The sequence below is a fragment of the Phocoena sinus genome, chromosome 1, assembly GCF_008692025.1.
Source record: "Phocoena sinus isolate mPhoSin1 chromosome 1, mPhoSin1.pri, whole genome shotgun sequence".
Taxonomy (NCBI): Eukaryota; Metazoa; Chordata; class Mammalia; order Artiodactyla; family Phocoenidae; genus Phocoena; species Phocoena sinus.
The window spans coordinates 127,025,438-127,051,754 of NC_045763.1; the positions used below are offsets into that span (position 1 = coordinate 127,025,438).

Sequence of the window (26,317 nt, forward strand, 5' to 3'; positions counted from 1 at the left end):
ACTACTTGAGACTGTTCAATCTCAAAAGGTTGTATCTAGGAGGAACTGAGAAACAAGACATGTTTAAGGGAATAGTAATGGTGCTTTTCTGTAATTTTTGCTATTTTTTGCCACCAAGTATAAAGAAATTGATTAACTTCTAAGTCCCCAGTGTGACATGGCAACACTTACCACCACTGTGGGAACTTCTTTTTTATTTTGGTGCCTCAGAAAAAAGTTCTTCAAATAATTCTAATTTGTAACATAAACCTGGTTTTATTTTGTCTCTATACTGTTGACCTCACATGAGAAAAATGGTTCTTAAAAAATCACGTCTTCTAAGTTTTTGGTAGAAATTAGACTGTTATAAACATGTTTTTTCTTTGTAGAATAATGTTAACAAAATTAAACTTTACTTATTGGTATGAAGTAATAAAGTAATTTTAGTTCCAATCAATTATACTAGTAAAAAGGAATGTTACATAATCATACAAACTAATTAAGAAATGTTTATTATCATGAAAAGAAGACTTTAACAGAATAGTGGATGACCACTGATTAATACATGTAATGGCAAAAGCAAATACTTATAGAAATCCAATGTTTAGATACTGGTTATGAAATTTGATTTACTAATAGTCTGCTAACAACTCTTGGCAACAGATCAGTGCTATCTGTTAGACAAAGATTTACAGGTCAACAGAGCATCCAACTAGCTGTGTGGAATAAATTGTGGTCCTCTCAAAGTCCAACTGTTCCAAATAATTTTCCTCACTAACTTGCCAAAGTGCCAGTCTCTTAGACTACTTGGGTTAAAATTTTATTAATTTCTCTCTTGGTATATAGTGTTCCCCCACCTAACCCCAAGGGTTTTAATCTTGAAAATCCATATATTTCATAAAAACAGTAGTATACAGCCTCTGCCTGTGATAACCACATGTCAGAGAACATCAAAATACAGTAAAACACTGAGCTGGCTCTGTTATTATCTCTCAGTCATAATCAAAATGGACAGCAATTCAAGGACCCAGATTATTTTGTTTCAACTTTCTCCAGCTCACCACAAAATCCTCATTCTCATTCTGCCAACTACATTATCTTTACTTTCACCTTCCAACTACCTGGTCTTTTAATTATTTCTAATCTGAAAACTCCTGGCTGTGTGAAGGGTGCACCAAAACAAATACATATACACTATTTGTCGACATACTTCAAATATGGAGGCACTATCTCTAGATGACCATTAAAATGCATTATGTAAAAGAATTTACAAATCAAACTTTTAAAGATTTAGAAGAGAAAAATGGGCAAAAGACTTAAATAGGCACTTCACTTTATTAGCCACATCCAATAACAAATAAATAAAAATAGGTACTCAATTTCATTAATGATTAGGGAGATGCAAATTAAAACCACAATGAGATACCACTATGAAGGCTATAATTAAAGAGGCTGTACGCCAAAATATGTTGGTGATGTAGAATAACTGGAACTTTTGTACATTACTGGTGGGACTGAAAATTGGCACAACTACTTTGGAAAACAAAGTAGTTGGCATTATTTCTAAAACCAAATATATGTGTACTCTGTTCTGCTCCTAAGTATGTGTCTAACAGAAATAAGTAAATATGTTCACTAATTGAAATGCTTAAGAATGCTCATAGGAGCATTACTTATAGTAATAGCCCATCAATTACAGGAAAAAACTGTAAAAAACACAAATACATGGAGGCTAAACAGTGCACTACTAAATAACCAAGAGATCACTGAAGAAATCAAAGAAGAAATCAAAAAATACATAGAAACAGTGACAATGAAAACACGACGACCGAAAACCTATGGGATGCAGCAAAAGCAGTTCTAAGATGGAAGTTTATAGCAATTTAATCTCACCTCAAGAAACAAGGAAAATCTCAAATAAACAATCTAACCTTACACCTAAAGCAACTAGAGAAAGAAGAACAAAGAAAACCCAAAGTCAGTAGAAGGAAGGAAATTATAAAGATCAGAGAAGAAATAAATGAAATAGAAATGAAGAAAACAAGACCAAGATTAATAAAACTATAAGTTGGTTCTTTGAGAAGATAAACAAAATTGATAAACCTTTAGCCAGACTCATCAAGATAAAAAGAGAGAGGATGCAAATCAGTAAAATTAGAAATGAAAAAGGAGAAATCACAACTGACACCACAGAAATACAAAGGATTATATGAGACTATTACAAACAACTCTATGCCAATAAAATGGACAACCACAAAGAAATGGACAAATTCTTGGAAAGGTACAATTTTCCAGGACTGAACCAGGAAGAATTAGAAAATATAACCAGACTTATCACAAGTAATGAAATTGAAACTATAATTAAAAATCTTCCAACAAACAAAAGTCCAGGACAAGATGGCTTCACAGGCGAATTCTATCAAACATTTAGAGAAGAGCTAACACCAATCCTTCTCAAACTCTTCCAAAAATTGCAGAGGGAGGAACACTCCCAAATTCATTCAACGAAGCCACCACCACCCAGATACCAAAACCAGACAAAGATATCACACAAAAAAAGAAAATTACAGACTAATATCACTGATGAACAGAGATGCAAAAATCCTCAACAAAACACTAGCAAACAGAACCCAACAACACATTAAAAGGTTCATACACCATGATCAAGTGGGATTTATCCCAGGGCTGCAAGGATTCTTCAATATATGCAAATCAATCAATGTGATACACCATATTAACAAATTAAGGAATAAAACCATATGATCATGTCAATAGATGCAGAAAAAGCTTTTGACAAAATTCAACACCCATTTATGATAAATACTCTCCAGAAAAAGGGCACAGAAGGAACCTACCTCAACAAAATAAAGGACATATATGACAAACCCACAGCAAACATCATACTCAATGGTGAAAAACTGAAACCATTCCCACTAAGATCAGGAACAAGACAAGGATGTTGACTCTTGCCACTCGTATTCAACATAGTTTTGGAAGTCCTAGCCACAGTAATCAGAGAAGAAAAAGAAATAAAAGGAACACAAATTGGGAAAGAAGAAGCAAAACTGTCACTGTTTGCCAATGACATGATACTATACATAGAAAATCCTCACGATGCCACCAGAAAACTGCTAGAACTAATCAATGAATTTGGTAAGGTTGCAGGATAAAAAATTAATGCACAGAAATCTCTGGCATTCCTATACACTAACAATGAAAAATCAAGGAATGAGAAATCAAGGAAACAATCCCATTTACCATCACAACAAAAAGAATAAAATGCCTAGGAATAAACCTACTTAAGGAGGCAAAAGACTTGTACTTAGAAAACTATAAAACACTGATGAAAGAAATCAAACATGACATAAACAGATGGAGAAATATACCATGTTCTTGGATGGGAAGAATCAATATTGTGAAAATGACTATACTACCCAAAGCAATCTACAGATTCAAGGCAATCCCTATCAAACTACCAATGGCATTCTTCACAGAATTAGAACAAAAAATTTTGCAATTTGTATGGAAACACAAAAGACCCCAAATAGCCAGAGCAATCTTGAGAAAGAAAAATGGAGCTGGAGGAATCAGGCTACCTGACTTCAAATTATACTACAAAGCCATAGTAATCAAGACAGTATGGTACTGGCACAAAAACAGAAATATAGATCAAGGTACAGGATAGAGAACCCAGAGATAAACCCATGCACATATGGTCACCTAATCTATGACAAAGGAGGCAAGAACATAAAATGGAAAGACAGCCTCTTCAATAAGTGGTGCTGGGAAAACTGGACAACTACATGCAAAAGAATGAATTTAGAACACTACCTAACACCACACACAAAAATAAATTCCAAATGGATTAAAGACCTAAATGTAAGACCAGACACTATAAAACTCTGAGAGGAAAACATAGGAAAAACACTTTTTGACATAAACCACAGCAAGATGGTTTTTGACTCACTTCCTAGAGTAATGAAAATAAAAACAAAAATAAATATATGGGACCTAATTAACCTTAGAAGCTTTTGCACAGCAAAGGAAGCCATAAACAAGATGAAAAGACAACCTTCAGAATGGGAGAAAATAGTTGCAGATGAAGCAACGGCAAAGGATTAATCTCCAAAATATAGAAACAGCTCATGGAGCTCAATATCAAAAAAAACAAACAACCCAATTAAAAAATGGGTGAAAGACCTAAACAGACATTTCTCCAAAGAAGACATACAGAAGGCCAAGAGGAACATGAAAAGATGCTCAACATCACTAATTATTAGAAGAATGAAAAGCAAAACTACAATGAGGTATCATCTCACACCAGTCAGAATGTCCGTCATCCAAATATCTACAAACAATAAATTCTGGAGAGGGTGTGGAGAAAAAGGAACCGTTTTGCACTGTTGGTGGGAATGTAAATTGATACAGCCACTATGGAGAACAGTATGGAGGTTCCTTAAAAAACTAAAAATACAACTACCATATGACCAGCAATCCCACTACTGGGCATATACCCTGAGAAAACCATAATTCAAAAGGACACATGTACCCCAATGTTCACTGCAACACTGTTTACAATAGCCAGGACATGGAAACAACCTAAGTGTCCACTGACAGATGAATGGATAAAGAAGATGTGACATATATACAATGGAATATTACTCAGCCATAAAAAGGAATGGAATTGGGTCATTTGTAGAGACGTGGATGGACCTAGAGTCTGTCATACAGAGTGAAGTAAGCCAGAAAGAGAAAAACAAATATCGTATATTAATACGTGTATGTGGAAACTAGAAAAATGGTACAGATGAACCAATTTGTAGGGCAGGAATAGAGACACAGACGTAGAGAACGGACATGTGGACTTGGGGGGAAGGGGAGGGTGGGATGAATTGGGTGATTAGGTTTGACATAAATACACTACCATGGGTAAAACAGATAGCTAGTGGGAACCTGCTGTATAGCACAGGGAGCTCAGCCTGGTGCTCTGTGATGACCTAGGTGTGGGGGAAGCAGGGGAGGGAGGTCCAAGAGGGAGGGGATATAGGTATACATAGAGCTGATTCACTTCATTGTACGGCAGAAACTAACACAGCATTGTAAATCAATTTTACTCCAATAAAAAATAAATAAATTGATTAGAAAAGAAAACAAACAAAAATAACCACCCTACTATCAATAAATAGTAGAAAGGGAAAATAGTGGTATATTTATTTATACAGCAATAAAAAGAAACATAGTTCTGTACAAAACATACACAAACCTCACATTCATAGGGGAAAAGAAACAAGACTCTATTTCTAAAAAGCTGAAAACCAAAGCAGAATTCATCTATGGGTGATAAAAAGAAAAATGGAAACCACTCTGGTGAAGGTGGTAATGACTGGGAGGTGGCAGGAGAGGGACTTCTAGGGTGCTGGTAATGTTTCATTTCCTTATATGAGTGGGAATAACATGAGAGCTCTCATTTTGAAAATTCATTGTGCTATACATACTTACAACTTGTGTATTTTTCATTATGTATTATACCTGGTACAGGAAAGACTGAGATTAGAGGGTCTTTTTAAGCTTTCCATATTAGTATTTTTAACTTCTATACTAATTAGCTACTTTTAATGTATATCTGCTATGGGCAAATTGCATCCCTCCAAAAATTCATATGCTGAAGCCCTAATCCCAAATGTGACTATATTCAGAGATAGGGCCATAAGGAAATAAGTAAGGTTAAATGAGGTCATAAGGGTGGAGTCCTGATCCCATAAGATTAGTAACCTTATAAGAAGGGATATCCAAGCACTTGTGTGTGCTCGTGCTTTCTCTCTCTCCCTCTCCCCCACTTCCTCTGCCCGCCTGCCATATGAGGATGTTAGGACACAACAAGAAGGTGGCCTTATGCAACCCAGGAAGAAAGACCTCACCAGGAATCAAATTGGCTGGCACTCTGATAGACTTTCCAGCCTCTAGAACTATGAGAAAATACATTTCTGTTGTTTAAGCCACCAAGTCTGTGGTATTTTGTTATGGTGACCTGAGCAGACTAACACAAGGTCCTACAGAACTTGGCCCTAATAAGATACTATTAGAGTCAGACAAATTTTGTATGCAATATGGAAAATGAAACCTGGGCCCTTAAGAGCAAAACAAAGGTAAGGGGAAGACTATCTAGGCCTTCGCTTATCCAGTATTGTAACCATAGCTATTGTGGCTAGTTAATTTTAATTAAATTTAATTTAAACTCCAGGTTCTCAGTCCCAACAGCCATATTTCAAGTATTCAATAGTCACATGTGTTGGACAGTGCAGATAGAGAACATTTTCTTCACTGCAGAAAGTTTAGAGGACAATACTATATATGGATCTAGGAGGGAATATGATGATTAGAATTAGCTTCCAAATAAACTTTTCTGATTAGAAATCAAGATATTAAAAAAAGGGTTTGTGCAAGATAGGAGATCCAATTCAACCAAAACAAAGCTCAACATAAAGAAGAAATGGTGGAATATTAGTTGTTCAAGGCTGATAAGAGGAGGGTAGTGTCTGTAAAATTGGTCCTGAATCATTTTATAGCAACATTCTTAACTTTGCAACCTAAAGCTATTTGATACTATGCTATCTAATCCCAGTAAAGGTATATTTAATTCATTTTCCTAACTATATAATTTAAGTTGCTATAAGATGAGTAATGCAACAATATAAATAATATTTCATGATTGCAGATTCCACATTTAAAAATCTGAACTTATAACTTGTTTATATATTAGCACAAAAATAAATTAAGATAAATTATAATTTACCATTTAGCAACTCAATAAGTGCAGGGATTATCCCAGATTTGGCTAGCAATGCAGCACAAGAGTCATCCATAGATACAGTTCCAATCATTATAACCACTTCTAAAACAAGGTCATCTTCTGCAGCACCTAGTAAAGTCAAATCACAGAAAGTTTTCATTGAAATGTCCTGATACAAATCCTTTTATATTGCCAAAATTCTAATTCACAGAAAAGATACTAAAAGCTATTAAATCAGTTCTTATGAATCCTTAACACGCTTATAAATGTGTCCTTTTTCCAAAATTCCATGTTCATGGAATTCCATTCCATGATGACAGTTCGTGGTGGTGGAGCAGTAGAGAGGTGGAGATAAGTCTTTGAAAATACAAATGAATGACAATGTAAACACAGAAAATAGAAGAGTCATTTGAATCCCTCAGAGAACTTAGTGTGTGCATGTGAACTCGTGTAGAGCGGGATGGTATTTAGTAATTTTAAAAAGGCAGGATAAAAAAAATAAGAAGGCAGGATAGGAAAGGGAAACTAATATTAAAAAAACATATTGTTAGGGAAGAGAGTACATACATATACGTGGAGAACTAGTGACTGCCTTTCTGAGAGAAAGAAACAAACTGGGGCTAGACCTAGAGGTGTGGGAAGAAAATGTGTTACGTAGTACAATAATGGTCACAAAATACTGTTCTAGCTGCCTTATCCACAACAGAAAGAAATAACTTGATTACGCAGAAGTGAAATACTTAGCACAGACCTGGTTTGAGTTTATCCTTGAGGTACGGAACCAGCTTATACTCCTTAAGAACCAATTCCCAGTCTAAGTCTGGAATGGTCAAATTTGCAAGAGTTCCTAAACATTCAATCACAAACTCCTCCTCTTCATCATTAGAGATTTGAGCTGCAAGGTCCCCAACATAATCCTGAATAAAACAGAATTTTAATACAAATTTAAAATATGATTTCTGCAGAAGAACTAATCTAATAATTTAACCCATAGGAAGAAAAAGTATCAAATGTGATTCTCTTGTTTTAATAACCTTGAGCTAAATTGCTAAGAGAGACTATGGTGGACTGGTTTAAGGCAAGCAAACTGGAGTGAGGATGAAAAGGTTAGGGATAGGGCTCGTGAAACAAAAACAACATTAAAACTTAGGTTGAGATTTCTAGGAGCTAAACTTACAAGTAAGTTGAAGAAAAACCAACTTGGGTCATGAATTAATATTTGACAAGAGCTAAGGAAGAGTTATATTTCCAGACACAGCACTTTAAAGCTTTAATTCTCAGGCTATTTTAATAGATAGAAAGCTAAAAACTATACTTACAATAAATAAATTTTTAGTTGGTCCATCATGCTGGGAAATGTTCCTAATCATTTTCATCAGCAATGGATCCTTGAACTTCAGAGCCCTCTTCATGAGCATCTTCAGCCCATTTCCTGATAATAAAAACAAAAAAATTCCCCCAAAAAGGTTCATTTAAATTTAATGATTTAAAAAATTTTCGGTTCTCAAAAAACCCCAATTTACACACAGAAAATACGTAAATATTAAGTGTACAATTAAATTTAATAAATGTATGCCCCTGTGTAATTCGTACCCATATCAGGATACAGAATATTTCCATTCAATGCAGAAAGTTCCCTTGTTCTTAGTCAATCTTAGTCCCCCAATACAATTACTTTTCTTCTTTTCTCCTCCTTTTCCTCTTCCTCCTCTTCCCCTTTTTCTTTTTTCTTTTTAAATACAGATTAGTTTTGCCTCTTCTAGAATTTCACATAAATGGAAGCACAGTATGTATATGAAATATGTACCACAAAGTTTTAAAATGTAAATACTTTTTGACCCATAAAAATTGTACTTCTAGGAATTTATCCTAAGAATGTAAAAATGGAAACATGAAAGATTCAGAGAAAGGAAAATTACTGTAGCATTGCTTGTAACAGAAAAGAAGTGGCAACAAACTAGCAGATTAAACTATGGAAAATCCTTTAGTGGATTATTTTGCAGCTACTGGCAATTATGTTTTATTAAAGTATTTAATCATATGGAACGATATTCAGATATTAACTTCAAAAAACATGTCACCATTTATAGAGAAAATCCCATTTTAATTTAAAAATACACAGAAGCATTGTACCAAAGTCTTACCTATGATTATCTCTGGATAGTGGGAGTAAAATTTTTAATTTTTTCCTATTTGCTCATTTGTACTTTTTATAATGAACATGTATACTTCTCAAATACGAAAAAACTATTGAGCAAACTCTGAAATATCATAATGTATGATGAATCAGTTTATGAAGATACTACAGAAACAAATAGCTAATACATTTGTATTGCAACATCTTACACTGTAACAGATTGCTTTGCAAATAAAAAGTTTTATTTCATCTAGAAAATATTTTTAAAAATCAAATTTCAATTAAGGGTAACTGACCAAATGGTTTATAAAATGTTACTAAAGGGTAAGCGTTTCTACTCATGATGTAAGAATATTCTGAGTCTGACATTTAAGGATTATAGCTATAATTTTTAAAACTACTTAAAAATAGTATTTACATACTTACTATAATTCTTAATTCCTTATTATCTATTTTCCATCATATGCCAATAGCATATGATAGAAGTTATCTATGAAGCTCAAAGGCACTAACCTTCACAGATAAGCTGTACGTTCCTTTTGTTAGCAGCTAGATTAATGCAGAAAGAAATGAGTTCCAAGTCAATTCGTTCATCCGAACATTCAAAGAGCATCTTCATTAACTAGCAGGAAGCACAAGACATATTTTACTCAAAAAACCCCCAAACACACAAAAAACCACAGGCACTATTTTATCACAGTATGTTACCTTAGATTGTATGTTGGAAATAATATAATACAATTACATTTTCAACATAGAAGTGGTAGGCTTTTACTACTGAATAACTGAATGCTTAATGAACTATTAGATGCTCAGCATTCAATATGAACTTCCAAGTACACTGGAGAATATAAGAGAAATATTACATAAAGCCTTTGCATTTAAGGAATTTAAAATGTTGTGTGGAAGTAGACCATTCTGAGCAATGAAAATAGCTTGTGCAAAGGTTACAAGGCAGGAAAAAAAGTCATTCTTCTGAAGAATTAAGAGAAGGCAAGCATGGTTGGAGTGAGGGAAATAGTGTTAAGAGATAAGGTAAAAGTCAGATCACGCAGGATTCTGAAGTACACGTTAAGGATTTTGGGCTTCATCCTAAGGTAAATGGGAAGACATTAAAGGCTTCCAAATAAGGAAAGTGTCAGGATAAGATTTACATTTTGAAAAAATCTGGTCAATGTAGAAAATAGACTGAAGTAGGATAGGAAAATGTGGCAAAACCATCTAAGAGGCTAGTGGAAAAGTCGAGGTATGATGATGGCTGCCTGGACTAGGTAGAGCAGTGGGGATAGAGACAAAAAGGATGGTTCAGAGATATATTTAGGAAAGAGAATCAAACTGGGATTTAATAACTGACTAGATGTTGGGGTTAAGGGAGAGGAAGGGTCAAAGATGACTCACAGGTTTCTGCCCTAAACAACAACATGGATGGTGGTGCTAACATTTACCAAAAGACAGAAACCAAAGTAGGAGAAAACTTTAAAGGGAAGACAGTAATTTTGGTTTTGGACATGCTGAATTTAAGCTGCCTATGTGGCAGTCTAGTGCAGATAGTCAGTAAAAGTTATAAACACAAGTTTAGGAGACATGATTGGACTGAAGGTATAATTTTAGGAATTGCCATTTATGGTTGATAACTGAACCTGTAAAGCTGGACCCAATCATTTGGGAGTGTGTATAAAATAAGAAACGAACTCTACTTAATGATAAGAGAAAGGGAAGGAACTTCCCTGGTGGCCCAGTGGTTAAGAATCCATCTGCCAATGCAGGGGACACGGGTTCCAGCCCTGGTCCGGGAAGATCCCACATGCTGTGGAGCAACTAAGCCCGTGCGCCACAACTACTAAGCCTGCGCTCTAGAGCCCACAAGCCACAACTACTGAGCCCGTGCACCACAACTACGGAAGCCCACATGCCTAGAGCCCCTGTTCCGCAACAAGAGAAGACGCTGCAATGAGAAGCCCACACTGCAACAAAGAATAGTCCCCACTCGCTGCAACTAGAGAAAGCCTGTGTGCAGCAACAAAGACCCAACCCAGACAAAAGTCAATCAATCAATCAATTAATCAATTAATTTAAAAAAAAGAGAGAGAGAAAGGGAAGATGGGTCTGAGAAGCAGCAGACAGAAAAGTAGGAAGAAAAAGGCAGGCCACTTATGCCATTTAGCAGTAATCTATATTTGTCATGATGAGAGATAGTTGCTATGTAATAAAGGAGAAATGAACAAACCTTAAGCTATACTTTTGAGAAGCTTGTCTACTATTATTGGTAAATAGCAAATTAACTTAGTGCATATTATATAAATATATTTTTCTCTTAGTCAAATTGCTAACAACATATGGAAGTCAATCCTAAAATTTATAACCTAAAAATTTCTTATGTTTTATCTCGGCGGATACCTTTTTAGATCAACATGCCTTTGTTGACTGATTAGACCCTATTTTGTTAAATCTTGTTTTGGTTATTCTCTATGTTAGTTCCAAATAAATTCTAAGTTTCAAAAAGGCTACATGGTGAACACACAAAAATTAATCTTATTTCTGTATGCTAGCAATGAACAACTGGAAACCAAAATTTAAAAAGCAAATCCACTCACAATTGCTCCCCAAAATACTCAGATGTAATTCTAACAAAACTATATGTATATATATAAAATTCACTATTTGCTGAGAACTACAAAAACACTATAGCTGGTGAATGGTTGGCATGTATCATGCCTTTTCCCAGAGAGCACTTCTTTAACACCAATGTTGCTGCTAGTGGATTTAATCACTAACACTTAATAATGTTGTAGAACAAAAAAATTCTATGGCAAAGATAAAATAATCTTAATTTATTGGATATACTTTTAACAGATTTTGCTACCTATTAACTAACTGCCAACTAAAATTAAATTACAAATTAATAAAAATGTAGGTGACAATCCTCTAAAAATGTAAATATATACAGTATGTTTTTCACATTCTAATCAAAAACCCATTATAGATTTCTTCCAAACTTCTAATACAAGAAGCTTTTTAAAAATAACAAAAGTGTGTTTGTTACATCAATGCAATTTTTAGCAAGGCAAAATATCCGTTGCTGTTTACTTGAAATTAACCTTGTAGTATGAAATTTGCCCTTAAGAATGGTGTTACAGGGTGATTTGTTAGAAGCTGAGGGTTTTTGCCTTGTTTTTGTAATTTCCACATTAAGTCCTGTGATGAAATATTCAGGAGCTAGCTTTTTAAAAAATAATGCATGGTTTAAAACCTTATCCAACACCTACATCCCCAAATCAAGAGAAATCAGGACTAAGTGTGAATGAAATACATCATGATATAGAGTTAGCTTTTCCTAATAAGAGAAACATTTCAATTTTAAAGTGTTCACATTTTAAAATAATAGTTTAGTACAAGCTCTACGTGCAACACTGTCTTTGACTGCTACCCATAGCACTTCAGAAGTAAGTGTAATTGCTGACAACTAGGAAATACTAAAACTAGATTTGTTCTGTTTTAACTATGTCCATTGTCATCTTTTACTAATTTAACAGGAAGGCACTAAAAGGCTTCAGCCTGTGCAATGAAGAGGCAATAGTGTTCAATCAGACAAGTCCCATATTGAGTATCAGATACCAAAGACCCAGGACTGAAATCACTGTGTCTAGACTCTCTGGCACCTGACTTCACTTATTTACCAGTGACCAGAGGCCAACCCCTACAGCTCTCTGTATTCACATACACCTCTGCCACCCCCACCCCCCTACCCAAACATCTTTGAATGATTATGGCAGAACTTTGCATGCCTCAGGAATCTCTTCTGACTGGCTACTCCCTAACTCTGCTGTTTGAAGTGATGCTCTGGTTTCTGAACTTCAGCAGATAATGGCAGGCAGGAGCAAAGGGGGCTGTCAGAAAGGACGTTTACCAGCATTCAGCTCAAAAGAAGCGTGTAGATCAAAGAGGGGCCAAATAGGACAACTGTGGTAGAAAACATGTGGATTACTATGAAGATTCTTGCACACTGTTCTAGGTAAAATGTTAAATAACACCATGACATCATTACCTAAACATGTACTTTGGCCATTCTATTACCAATAAATACTTTCATAAGCATCTGGATGGCATTTGCACCTATTTAAACAAAACATGCATCTTAGAGGTCTAAATAACAATGAACTGTTAATGTGTACTCTTAACTATTATTAGAATACAACCATTAACTCCTGGTTATCCCCAAGTACGCTTACCTGGAACAATTCACCCACTGAGACCATTAAGATCATACATAAAGACAGACTTGCCCTGACCCCCAAGTTTTACAAAATAGTGTCATAATAGAGGGAAAAAATGAGAATATATTGGATAATTAGAGGCAATAAAGTACAAAAGAAGCAAAGCAACATAATATTGGGAGAGATTATGAGCCATGTTGACTTTATAACATCTACTCTAAATGTTAAATATTTTACAAAAGTGAGCTCTAATTATAGGCTTATGTTAGAGCATCTCACAGTCTATTTCCACCAAAGCCCAGCTCTTTAAGAATGAGAAATCAATAGAATCATTTTTCCCCCAAAAGACCATGATCATGCACTAGATACAGCCTCTTAAGGTTAATCAAATTTATGAAATGCTATTCCATGAGCCCAATGTTAACACACTGTTTATTTGGACTAATAAAATTCTGATGAAATTTTAAAAAGTATAGGTTTATCCTATAAAACACATATAAGAAAGGGAGTATTTAAATTGGACTCTGAGTGGTTCCAAAATAATGAGAAGCATTTACAAATGGCACCTTATTTTTGTACAGTGTTTCACAGTTTATAAAGTTCCTTTACATATGTATCTAATGGAATTAAAGAATATGACCATATCCCACATTTTTTTTGATCACTGAAATGAATATGAATGACAATGGAACCACTGCTTTCTTACTTTCAAAGTTACTTTAGGCTTCTCATTTGAAAAATTCATTTGTAATACTTGACAATATTTACTAAACAAAAATTAATGTGCATAATTTCAAAGTGAACAGAGTATTACATTAATATTCCAAACTTCAGATATAGTTTTATTTAACAAGCTCGGAAATTTCAATGTAATCCCAAATTTGCTTTCCATGATTCTTTTATTTTACAATGTATTTTTACAATTGGTACTGGGTGCCAATCAAACCATGTCAACTTTTCCCCAAATATGCCAAAGTTGAGCCTTACAAAGTACAAGTTATAGGCTGGATAGCACTTTAGGAACAAACATACTATTCTAGAGTACCATTTGGTTTCTCAAAATATGGCCTAATACTAAAAAGTTTCAGGATGTTTACAACATAATTTGATAACATACCCTCACTATTCCCACCAGGGTTGAGCTTTAAAAACAAAATATAATAAACTAAAACCCCAAAACATTGAACATTGAATGAATTTTGAAGGATTTTGTTCATGAAATACAGACCATAAATGTTCTGAAAACCCCACTGCAGAAATGTTTGATGTTAGAAAATTATCTGGCAAGGAAACATGCATGAATGTTGTCCTTGAAAAGGTACGGGAGAATTTTCTACAAAGTCTTCAACTGCAATAATAATAATGTTTCAAAAGTAACTTAAACAGGCTTTTATTTCTGATTATTTATTGAAAATAAAGTTTCACATTTTATGTTTGAGATTGTAAATTCTAGGGTATAGAGGGAAGGGTAACTCCAAATTAAATATTTAACAAAAAAAGTTTTCCATCTCTTTTTAGTGTACATTTATTTCTCTTTTATTTAATGTTATTCTCTTTAAAATCTAATCTAGATAAAAACAGTCAATCTAGACAAAAGTATTATTCTTTTATCACTGCTTTCCAATTCATATCCTGTAGTCAATGAAGTTCTGACATTAAATGGGATTGGAAAAGGAACACCCTTTGAAACTGTGAAGCAAAACCCCTTGGAACATATGAAGTGAGACTGTAGTAAATCACCTGTAATCTCCCTTTGACATGGCTACTCTTTTATTGACAACTTGTTTGACAAAGAGTTTGATTACACTTTGTATCGGCTGTAGTGTGACATGTGTTATCTCTATAAGAAGCCTTGCCTTGTTAGATAAAATATGCTGCATATTTGAAGGATGTCTACTTTCTGTAAACAAGCATAATTAGTTTATCCCCTGGTATAAAAGCCTAAGAAATTATCCTTGAGAGTTTATCAGTTTTTTAATTGCATGTAGATAAAGTATTAAAATTCTGGAACAGCAAATTCAATTTTTAGAACCGGGTTATTAATTTGGGATGAATAGAAGGATTAATAAGAATTAATAAAAAGAAAAACTATGGCCTGTTTTTTACTACATAATAATTATTACTACTATTATTAGTAATAATAATTATAGTAGTAATAAATATTAATAAATATTAGTAATACATATTAATTATTACTATTAATCTTAAAATAATATACATTTAATAACTTATATTAGGCTAATAAGGAATTATGTAGTAGGAGTCTTAAGAGGATTATTTTAATAAGTATGACTTACTATACATATTCTTCTAAAGTATCTTTTAAAAGTGTTATTTTTATTGTATAGTATACATCCTGTGATTTTGCTTTTTCTATTTTAGAAAGCCGTATTATAAAAATAATATTAAAAATCAGCCTAACTAGTGTTCCAATCATCAGATATTATTCAAATTAGTAGAGCTCAGTTTAATGAAGATTAATGGCAAAATAGTGATTCCATGAATGTAAATTCCCTAAGAGTAAAATTACACATGTATATCCCTGGTGGCACAGTGGTTGAGAGTCTGCCTGCTGATGCAGGGGACACGGGTTCGGGCCCTGGTCCGGGAGGATCCCACATGCCGCGGAGCGGCTGGGCCCGTGAGCCATGGCCACTGAGCCTGCGCGTCTGGAGCCTGTGCTCCGCGAGGGGAGAGGCCACAACAGTGAGAGGCCCGCGTACCACAAAAAAAAAAAAAATTACACATGTATAGAATCTCCACCATTACAGTCTATGAAAAAAAATCACTAAACTCTTTCAAGACAAATAAACCGAACATATGAAATATGTCAAGCAACTGAGTTATAGCAAAAATCTTTCTTGAGAGCAGTGCTATAAAAATAAAAGTTGTTTTTTTTTTTTTTTTTTGCGGTACGCAGGCCTCTCACCGTTGTGGCCTCTCCCCTCGCGGAGCACAGGCTCCAGACGCGCAGGCTCAGCGGCCATGGCTCACGGGCCCAGCCGCTCCGCGGCATGTGGGATCCTCCCGGACCAGGGCACGAACCCGTGTCCCCTACTCGGCAGGCGGACTCTCAACCACTGCGCCACCAGGGAAGCCCAAATAAAAGTATCTGATGAAGCATTTTCCCATCAGAGAACGCAAAGCAATTAAAACCGTCAACCACAAACAAAATTAAAGGGCAAATGACAAAGTTGGGAAATGTCTGTAATATGACCAGGAGTTAAAATAGTTACTACATATAGAGATATTATTTATTAATCCTAAAATATTGACATGCCAATGGAAAAATTATCAAGGGACATGAATGATTTATAACATAATATCAACAATAAGCATGTGAAAAATGTTCAACCTCACCAATAGCCACAGAAATGCAAATAGAAAGAAATAGAGACACTCCATTTTTAGAGAAATGATAGCATGCAGTGCTGTTCAAAGTGAAGTGACAGTTGTAAAAAAATCAACTCATGTCTTCTTAGAAGGTAATTTGGCCATATTGTGTCAAATACACAAAATACCTTTTGACCTAGTAATTCTACTTTTAGGAATTTAAACTAAAGAAAAAATCAAGATGTGGTTAAGCTTTTACATACTATGATATTTATTCCACATTATTTCATTTGTTTACATACTTTTACTTACATCAGTTTTTATGTGATAAACTGGAAAAAAACCCTAAATATACAATTTAACAATATTTAAATTATGGTACACTTATGCAATAAAATAGTATACAACTATTACGAATAATTTATGAAGAATGTTCAGTGACATGGGAGGGTATTTAATGATATATTAAGTTAAAAAAGCAATATATAATTACATATGGCATATAATCCCAAAACAGTATTTTTTTAACTATGTAGAAGAAAATGTACCAAAATTTTAAATGGTTATCTCTGGGTTTGGGATAACAGAAAGTTACTTTCATTTTTATAATGTTCTGTACTTTCCAGATTGTATATAACAAATTTATATTATTTTTAAGAGGGGACTTTTAAAGAAAAAAACCTATCTGGCAAATCAAGGGAAGAAAGTAAAAAACATATTTTTGAATGCCTTTTTAAAAAAACACTTAAAGCACTTACTTGTGGTATACAGTCAGTGTATGCAAACATTGATTTAAAGCGGTCATCCATGCTTATGTGGTAAAGAACACACATTGCTATTTGTTTGTAGTTTTCATTGCCTGGAAATAAGAAATCATGGATATGGTGAGATTTTATATTATGCCATGCATGGGAATGACCACAAAGAAATTAATTTTTTTTGTATAACACACTCAAATTAATGCATTACAACTTTTACGCTACTGAATCAAAAAAAATCACTAACCCTAATTTAGAATTTTTTTTTTTTTTTTTTTTTTTTGCGGTATGCAGGCCTCTCACTGTTGTGGCCTCTCCTGTTGCAGAGCACAGGCTCCGGACGTGCAGGCTCAGCGGCCATGGCTCACGGGCCCAGCCGCTTCACGGCACGTGGGATCTTCCCGGACCAGGGCATGAACCCGTGTCCCCTGCATCAGCAGGCGGACTCTTAACCACTGCGCCACCAGGGAAGCCCTAGAAAATATTTTGAGCTCCCTATTTCAATTCCAAAGTTTGGAGCACACTATCTATGAAATATCACTAAGTTCCAAGAGATTATGTGTATTTTACAAGGTATATTTTTGAAAAAATTAACCACAAACCTAAGAATTAATTGTTCCCAGTAGCCCACTAAAATGTAGATTTGGCCTCCCCATCCTTACTGTTTTATCAAAATATGTGATAAACACATTTCATTGACAGTGATAATGTATAAGAAACAGTAAACGAAAAGTATATTTAATTTTTATGAATCAGAAACTGGAAAAATAACAAATAATAAATGAAGTAGAATAGTATTTGCTACATTAAAAAAAAATACATGCCCAAAAGAAGACATACAGATTGCCAAAAAACACATGAAAAGACGCTCAACATCACTAATCATTAGAGAAATGTAAATCAAAACCACAATGAGGTATCACCTCACACCAGTCAGAATGGCCTGGCCATCATCAAAAACATCTACAAACAATAAATGCTGGAGAGGGTGTGGAGAAAAGAGAACCCTCCTGCACTGTTGGTGGGAATGTAAATTGATACAACCACTATGGAAAACAATACGAGGTTCCTTAAAAAACTAAAAATAGAACTACCATATGACCCAGCAATCTCACTACTGGGCATATACCCTGAGAAAACCATCATTCAAAAAGATACATGTACCACAATGTTCACTGCAGCACTATTTACAATAGCCAGGACGTGGAAGCAACCTAAGTGTCCATCAACAGATGAATGGATAAAGAAGATGTGGCACATATATACAATGGAATATTACTCAGCTATAAAAAAATAATGAAATTGAGTTATTTGTAATGAGGTGGATGGACCTAGAGTCTGTCATACAGAGTGAAGTAAGTCACAAAGAGAAAAACAAATACTGTATGCTAAAGCATATATATGGAATCTAAAAAAACGGTACTGATGAACCTAGTGGCAGGGCAGGAATAAAGACGCAGACATAGAGAACAGACTTGAGGATACGGGCAGGAAGGGGAAGCTGGGGCGAAGTGAGAGAGTGGCATGGACATATATACACTACCAAATGTAAAATAGATAGCTAGTGGGAAGCTGCTCCATAGCACAGGGAGATCAGCTCAGTGCTTTGTGATGACCTAGAGAGGTGGGATAGGGAGGGTGGGAGGGAGGTTCAAGAGGGAGGGGATATGGGGGTATATGTATACATATAGCTGATTCACTTTGTTGTACAGCAGAAACTAACACAACATTGTAAAGCAATTATACTCCAATAAAGATGGAAAAAAATACATGACTATAAAATGCTAAAGGGTAGAGATAGTAAGCATAGTCTAAGGATTGTCTCAGAACTTCTGAGGTAAGATTATTCTAGTTTCGTACACCTTGAAACTGAAAAAAGAAAAGTGAATGATATATCGTAGAGTTGAAAAATAAAATGGGACTTTAATATGTCATGTAGTTCTTCTACATGCTTTCAGAAAGACCATATTTTAAGGATCTATTTATGATCTCAAAGTCAGTGACAAAACTTGAGCTAGAAAAGTTTGGCTAAAAGGTTTTATCCAAAATTATTTTTAAAAAGTTTGGCTATGAGAAATCCTTGGAGATATTTGGAGTTTTAAAACAAAATCAAGGATATACATCAATTTAGTTGATAAATAACATATCAAGAAAATTTTAAATATATTGTGACATGGAGGATAAATTCAGCACCTTTATTCTTGTGTCTACCATAGTATAAAATTACTAAAATACTTTGTGTTTTTTAAAAATACTATTTTATAATCTTATTGATTTTTTTCAGATATTAGGTTATCTCTTTATGAGGTGGTGAGAAATTCTTAGGGGACATACCTTGGTATTCTTATAGGCTTAGTATAGCATATGGAAGTTTCTCAATAAATACCTGCTGATTGATTCTATTTTTAATATCTAAAAAGCCTGGTGACTATAGTTAACATACTGTATGTACATTTGAAAGTTGCTAAGAGAGTAAATCTTAAAAGTTCTTACAACCAGAAAAAAAGTAATTATGTGAGTTGATGGATGTGGCAACTAATCTTAAAGTGGTAACTTTTATAGTTAACTACCCTTATATCTAACCTTATATATTTTGCAATATATATATATATATATATCAAGTCATCACCTTAAACTTACATACTGTTATATGTCAGTTAGATCTCAATAAAGCTGGAAAAAAAAAACAATGTTATGTTTAAAAAATCAGAGGCTAAAACTGAAAAAATAAGCACGCTTAGTCAAAGACAGAAATTACTAGCTCTACAAGACCTTCAGATTTGACACAAAAGTGTTTTAAGTTTCCAGATGTTTTTTAAAAACATATAGTGACCCTTTCTCTAGCCTGTTGCTTTCCTGGAGCTTATATGTTAAAGAAAAATATTTCATATGGTAAGGAAGAACAATGTGAGTCTTCAAAATAATCTGTCAAATAAATTTTATCATCCTTATGTTTCAGATGAGGAACTTAACACTTGGAAAAAAATAAATACTTCCTACACAGCCTTGTAAGTGGGTGAGCAGGGCTTTAAACACAGGTTTCTCTGACTCCAGAATTTTCACCAGAGGTATATTACAGTATCTCTCAAACATTTTTATATCATAAGGTAAAACGGTCTTTCAAGTAAGATGATAGTATCAGGTAAAAAAGACTGAGATACACTGACATATGATAGAATAAAACACATTTTAAAAACAGAATTTTTAAAAATCAAGACTTTTGCATCTTTTTAAATTGTTTGGCTAAAGCCTATTTCCTATGGCTTTCAGTATCAATGTAAAAATGACTTCTTGGCATAAAACAAAAACAATAAAATCTAGCATATGTTCGTCAGATGAATACATACTAGTAAACATTTTCATCTTAACTAAAAATCTATGAATTCACTAACTTAACCACTTGGAATACAACATATGCAGGAACTACATCTGGAGGAAAACGTAATGCAAAAACTGAAATTACTCCAAAAAAGAGAAAAGTAGAGACTAACTGGGTGTTCCCAACCCCAGTATTTTGCTCTTGGGATCAGAGCAATCTAAATAGAAAAGACTCATAGATTTTAATAAATCACATTTTTACACCGCTGAAGGCATTCATTTATACTTATTCTAGTATAAAACACACTTGCCATAGGAAAACAAATCTTTGCATCAGTTTGCATGATACATAGATTAAAAATGAAAAATTCCAATTTTATTCTCCAGAGAGGAAAGTATCCCTTAGGGGTTTGGTCAGATTATACTTCACAGTATTTTCCTCCAGGGACTGAGGTATTTTAATATCTTTTCAAGTAAGTTCCTACAGCAAACTCATATTCCGAAGGCACAGTCTCTTTCCCTGCTATAACAGTTTCTTTCTATATGTTGTTCAGCTGTGGGTAGGTTCTAGTCCTACTTAATTTTTTCAAAATATTATTTGAAAATATTTTCTCTATGTAATGGATTCACTGAAAAGTAGGATTCCAAGTCACACAACTTACTAAATAAATGGTAGAAGAAACATAGAAATCTATATCCAACATAAAAGATTTTTTAACATCAAAGTAAATAATCAGACTTTAAAATTCAGTGTGGAACTAAGAATGAAAAAGGACACTATTCTATGTTTGAGGATTGTCTGTCTACTGCTGGTTATCAATGAAAGGATTCTAAAACGCAATGTTCTAAAGTGGTACATCAATTCATGTAAGGTGAGAGGAAAGAAAGATTCACCTTTAAGAGATCTGTATCCCATAAAGAGAATAACAAGGAAGGTCCTTCTAGAGCAAATTACATACACACATATATATGATTATATATCTATATCTATATCACTTCCAAAGGATAACTCAGGATAAAGGATATGTGACAGAATAGAAAGTCTAGAGAAAAGTCCTAAAATTACAATAATTTTTAAAACGTAGATGAATAACATATGCAAGAAACATCTCAAATTCAACAATAATTTACTTTCTTTTTCCACAGCAAAACTAAATATCTAGTTTCAAAAAGTAGGATGAGTCATTCTACTGCCAGTTCTAATTCTGCTCTTGTGTGCTTTCTCTTTCTCCTTCTCTCCCCATACTCATGGCCAAAAGTGAAAGATCCTTGCAGTACTCCCGTACCTTCCTAATTCTTTATCTGTGATCTTCTATTTAAAAACCTATGTAACGCAACTAAACTCCAATAAAAATTAATTTTAAAAAAGGTGGGAAGCTGGGGGGACGGGCAGGAAGTATATGGGAAATTAATGTCCTTTCTGCTCAATTTTGCTATGAACCTTAAATTGCTCTAGAAAATAAAGCTTGATTTAAAAAAAAAAGTCTCTGAACATATGCCTAATTTCCCATAATCTTTACCTAAAATGATTATCATGCCCCCAAAATGTGCTAAAACTAAAGGACTGAAGAAAACAGAAACTCAAGGATTACAAGGCTATCCCAAAAGATTTGTGGATAGCCAGTCTTTTTATAACTACAATGCTTTGAGAGAAGGGAAGAGAGAAAGAGTTAAGCAAACTGATAGTTCCTCTTGTATGTTAAGCATGTATTTTCTCATTTAACCCTTATAACAACTGAAGAGGTAGGTATTATCTTTGATCTGGATGTGAGGCAATGACATTCATTAAGGTTATGAATCCTTCAAAAGGAAACACAGCTCGTGAATCTGAGATTCAAACCTAGGTCGGACTACAAAGCCTGTGTGTATGTACTCTCTACTAAGCCTTCCAGGAAGCAGCAGGAAGGGTGAAATAATGCCAAATAAACATAAATTATTATCATCATTCCTTAGTGGCACAGTACCGAAAGGAAATGCAGTTAAGAAGAGACTCTATGGAGAAGGAGGTGAGAAGATGGTAGAAGAGAAGAGGGGAGATGAAATGAAGAAAAACAATCAGTTATTTATCAGAGTACCTGAGCCCAGATGCAATAGGTTCCAATGGATGAAAGATCTTGACAGGGACAAACTGCATTATCCCCCAAGCAGTTTGAGGGACTAGATCTATATAGCAGTTCTGAAACTCACTCTCACTGAATTGGACAAGAACTGCTATCAAGCAGTGTTTGATTTTATGAGAAAAACAAGGTGCTAGAAGCTTAAAAGTTGAGTAGAGTGGTAAACAGAGGTAGTAAAATGCTGTGGTTCAAATCTCAGGCTCTGGAGGCAGACTGCTTAGGTTCAATTTGTGGCTCTGCCACTTACTAGCATAAATGGCCTTTTGAGTGTTATTTAAATTCTCTGTGCTTCAGTTTCTTCATCTGTGAAACTGGAATAACAACTGTACCTATCTCAAAGAGTTGTTATGTGAAGATTAGGTGAAAGAATCCTGGTAAAACAATTAGTACTGAGTTTGACACACAATAAACTGAATCAATACATGTCATTTCTTAGTATTATTATGTTGATAATAACACTTTTCTGTTTTACCAATAGAACACTATTTTCACATTCCCCTATTATATATGTTGTCTTTGTGGTTTCTATCCTCAAGATTTGACCACAGTTAGAGGTAATGTAGGTTTAAGAGGCAGCCAAGATTCCTCTGAGATGAGCTAGACAGGGTTCACAGGTATATTCTGAGCCTATGGTTGAGCCACTTGTCCCTAGTCACTTTCCTATAAAGCTCTGCTATACCCAAAGTACGGGCTTAGGAGAGTCACCGCATCCTTCAAGGCTCCACTCAGTGACCAGTATCTGATAAGGACCCTTCATCAGTCTCATAGGGTTATAAATCCCTTAATCAGAACAAAAATTGGGAAAAGAAAATAATCAAAGGATAGATTATTATCATCAGTATGTGTTCCTCCACCACCACTACCACAAACACTGTGAACCTCTCTTCCTTCTTTCATGCTTCCTTGTCTGTAACAGAACTTAATTTCACTCCTCGAGTGGGGAATAGTTATGGAGGCGACGGGGTACAAAAAGATGAAAGGACACAGAGAGAGAAGTCTGAGAACACAGAAGACAAACCTCACTATTAGCTATATTACTTCATTTACCTTTAAGTTTCATGTCACAGGCAAATAAAACGTACAGGTGTTTCCCCCTTTGTTTGAGCTGAGCACAACCAAACAAAAGAAAACTGGAATATGACCAGAGATTTTTTTTTTTCCCTTGAGGAAAGTGTGAAAGGAGGTGATGACAGATATAAGGGACTACAATATTGTACTCAGAAGTCTATATAACCCAGGTTGCTGATACGTCTTCTAGATTTTATCTAGGTAAAGGTTCCCTAGAATTCAATCAATTGATTTACAAATACCTATAAAATTGATTTTCTTCTCACTTTGTATTTATTTAGGGAATGAAAAAAGATACAAGATGACACTTGGTTTTTTATTCAGAAAAAAAGATGGAAATATTTTATAAATGCTTGTTACCCATATGTTACCTTGATGATTCTAATTCATATCTTATTGCTTCAAATCACATATTTCCAATCTCCTCTAAAGAACTGCAATGTATGAAGGAATATTATAGTATATAAACCACAGGTATCATATTCATTGAATCATAAATGATTATACAAGTGATTAACTGCTTGATAAAAACACAGCCTATAACTTTACGGTATCTAGCAGATATCTGACAGCTACAGCAAAAGGACAAAATATTGTAGGAGAAAAGTGAATACCTGGAGGGGGAAGATGTCTGGAAATAACCTAAATTCATCCCTTCAAACACAGCTGCACACAGAAAGTAGAGGTTTTCTGGCAGCCAACATTTATTATTACTTAAAGACTAATTTAAAGATCACATAGCAATAAACAGAAATTAAGAGAGATTAAATGGTCCAAGTAAAATTAAAGCTTATCCCTTATTATAAGCTAATAATAGTCTTCTTCATTCATTGGATATCTGAGTTCTTAAAAAAATAAAACTCAAAAAAAAAATCTTGCATATCCTAAACGAATTTGGGGCTGGGAGTTATGATTTTCCCATAAGAATTCATGATGAAGAACCATAAACTCCAGCTAACCAACTATGATTTCTCCACATCATACCAATGGCAGACATTTCAAAAGGGCTCCTTTAAGACTTACAGACATCAATTATTCCCTAATGGCATCCCAAGTTAAAACAGTCTGCCAATAGTCGCTATGCTGGCATAGCACCAAAGGTTCTGTGAATTTTGAGCAGAGCAGTGAAAAGACTGAATATTTTGAGAACTAGGTCCTTAATGACTATAGGTGGCTTAGTCAGATCTGTTCAAGTAATAAGGCCACGGTGAAAATAAAATGGCCTAGTTATTATGATTCCTTTGGTATTTATGATAATAAACATGAATCAAGATGAACTCACCGGCTATTAAATGCAGAGGCCATAAGTACTTCGATAGGATTTCCATAGAAATTCACTGTTAATTAGCTGGATCATTATTTGAACGCGTTACTGAATTATCTTAGCAGTTGTGCAGCCATTCCCCTCAAAACTGGTCATTCCCAGCTGAGGGCAGTTGATGCCTTAACAAACTGGTCATTAACTCCAGCAACTGATTTTGTGGGAATTATTGCACTTATACGTTCAAGATTTTTTTTTTCTTTTTAAAGAAATTTGCAGCTGTAGTTCAGCTGGAGCAACTGAAGGAGAAAAAAAGTCAGCTCTCTGGACTGCTCTCACGATCGATTTTCTGCCAATTAAAGGAGAAGCACATGCTGATGGGTTTTGAATTTTAAAATGTCTTCAGTTTTTTCCATCTCTGAAGTGGTTAGTAAAAACACCATTTAGCTACTAATTTTGTAAGATACTTGGGATTTTCCATTCACAGTTCAGTCAAGCAGAAATATGAGTTCTGAACACCAGAACTCAAAGCCAAATTTCCGCTGCTGCAGTAGACCCAGCCCAATACTTGGTAAAAGCAGAGTGAGAACACAAATTATGGGTCACATTATTAGCCAGATTCTCATTCCCTTCGGCACTCCATGTCTTCGTTCAAAGTAGAAAACTCCCTTCGAAGTCACAAAGGGTCCATGAAAAGATAAGAGAAGTGGGGATATAAGCACCCCTATATTAGAATAGAGCAGCATTAAGGTGATAAATTATCCCTAGAAAGTCTATGTGAGTACAACATGCTTCAAAAATCACAACTGCCTTTAAGTTTACTGTAGAGTTGGAGCCTTTAAAGCTCTATCACTATAGTGAAAATGCCACAGGCAAAACCACCACCTAAAAGATAATTGCAGGGCTTCCCTGCTGGCACAGTGGTTGAGAGTCCACCTGCCGATGCAGGGGACACGGGTTCGTGCCCCGGTCCGGGAAGATCCCACATGCCGCAGAGTGGCTGGGCCCATGAGCCATGGCTGCTGAGCCTGTGCATCCAGAGCCTGCGCTCTGCAACGGGAGAGGCCACAAAAGTGAGAGGCCCGCATACCGCAAAAAAAGAAAAAAAAAAAAAAGATAATTGCAACAATTATTGAACACATATATTGACTACACTGAAATACACTAAAAATATACTGCAGGTAGATTAGATGATCTTTTGTACACGTTTCCATATCATTTTATGTTTAACTTATTAGCGCACATACTGCAGATACATAACCAGCATGACTAGATAGATAGCCTTAGTTAAAACTTGAATTTGGAAAGACCAATTTTTAAGATTGCAACTCTACTGGATAGT

General features: G+C 34.7%; 1 protein-coding gene across 2 annotated transcripts in view; it reads right to left on the reverse strand.

Moving 5' to 3' along the window:
• Positions 1-26,317, reverse strand: part of KIFAP3 (kinesin associated protein 3) — a 166,361-nt gene that overhangs the window by 64,980 nt on the left and 75,064 nt on the right. For both annotated transcript variants that reach the window (XM_032636471.1, XM_032636472.1), the window contains exons 11-15: positions 17,212-17,312; positions 9,420-9,528; positions 8,089-8,201; positions 7,521-7,686; positions 6,773-6,898 (exon numbers count right to left, since the gene is read on the reverse strand). In XM_032636471.1, the coding sequence (XP_032492362.1) occupies positions 6,773-6,898; positions 7,521-7,686; positions 8,089-8,201; positions 9,420-9,528; positions 17,212-17,312 (615 nt within the window). The remainder of the gene's footprint in view (positions 1-6,772; positions 6,899-7,520; positions 7,687-8,088; positions 8,202-9,419; positions 9,529-17,211; positions 17,313-26,317) is intronic.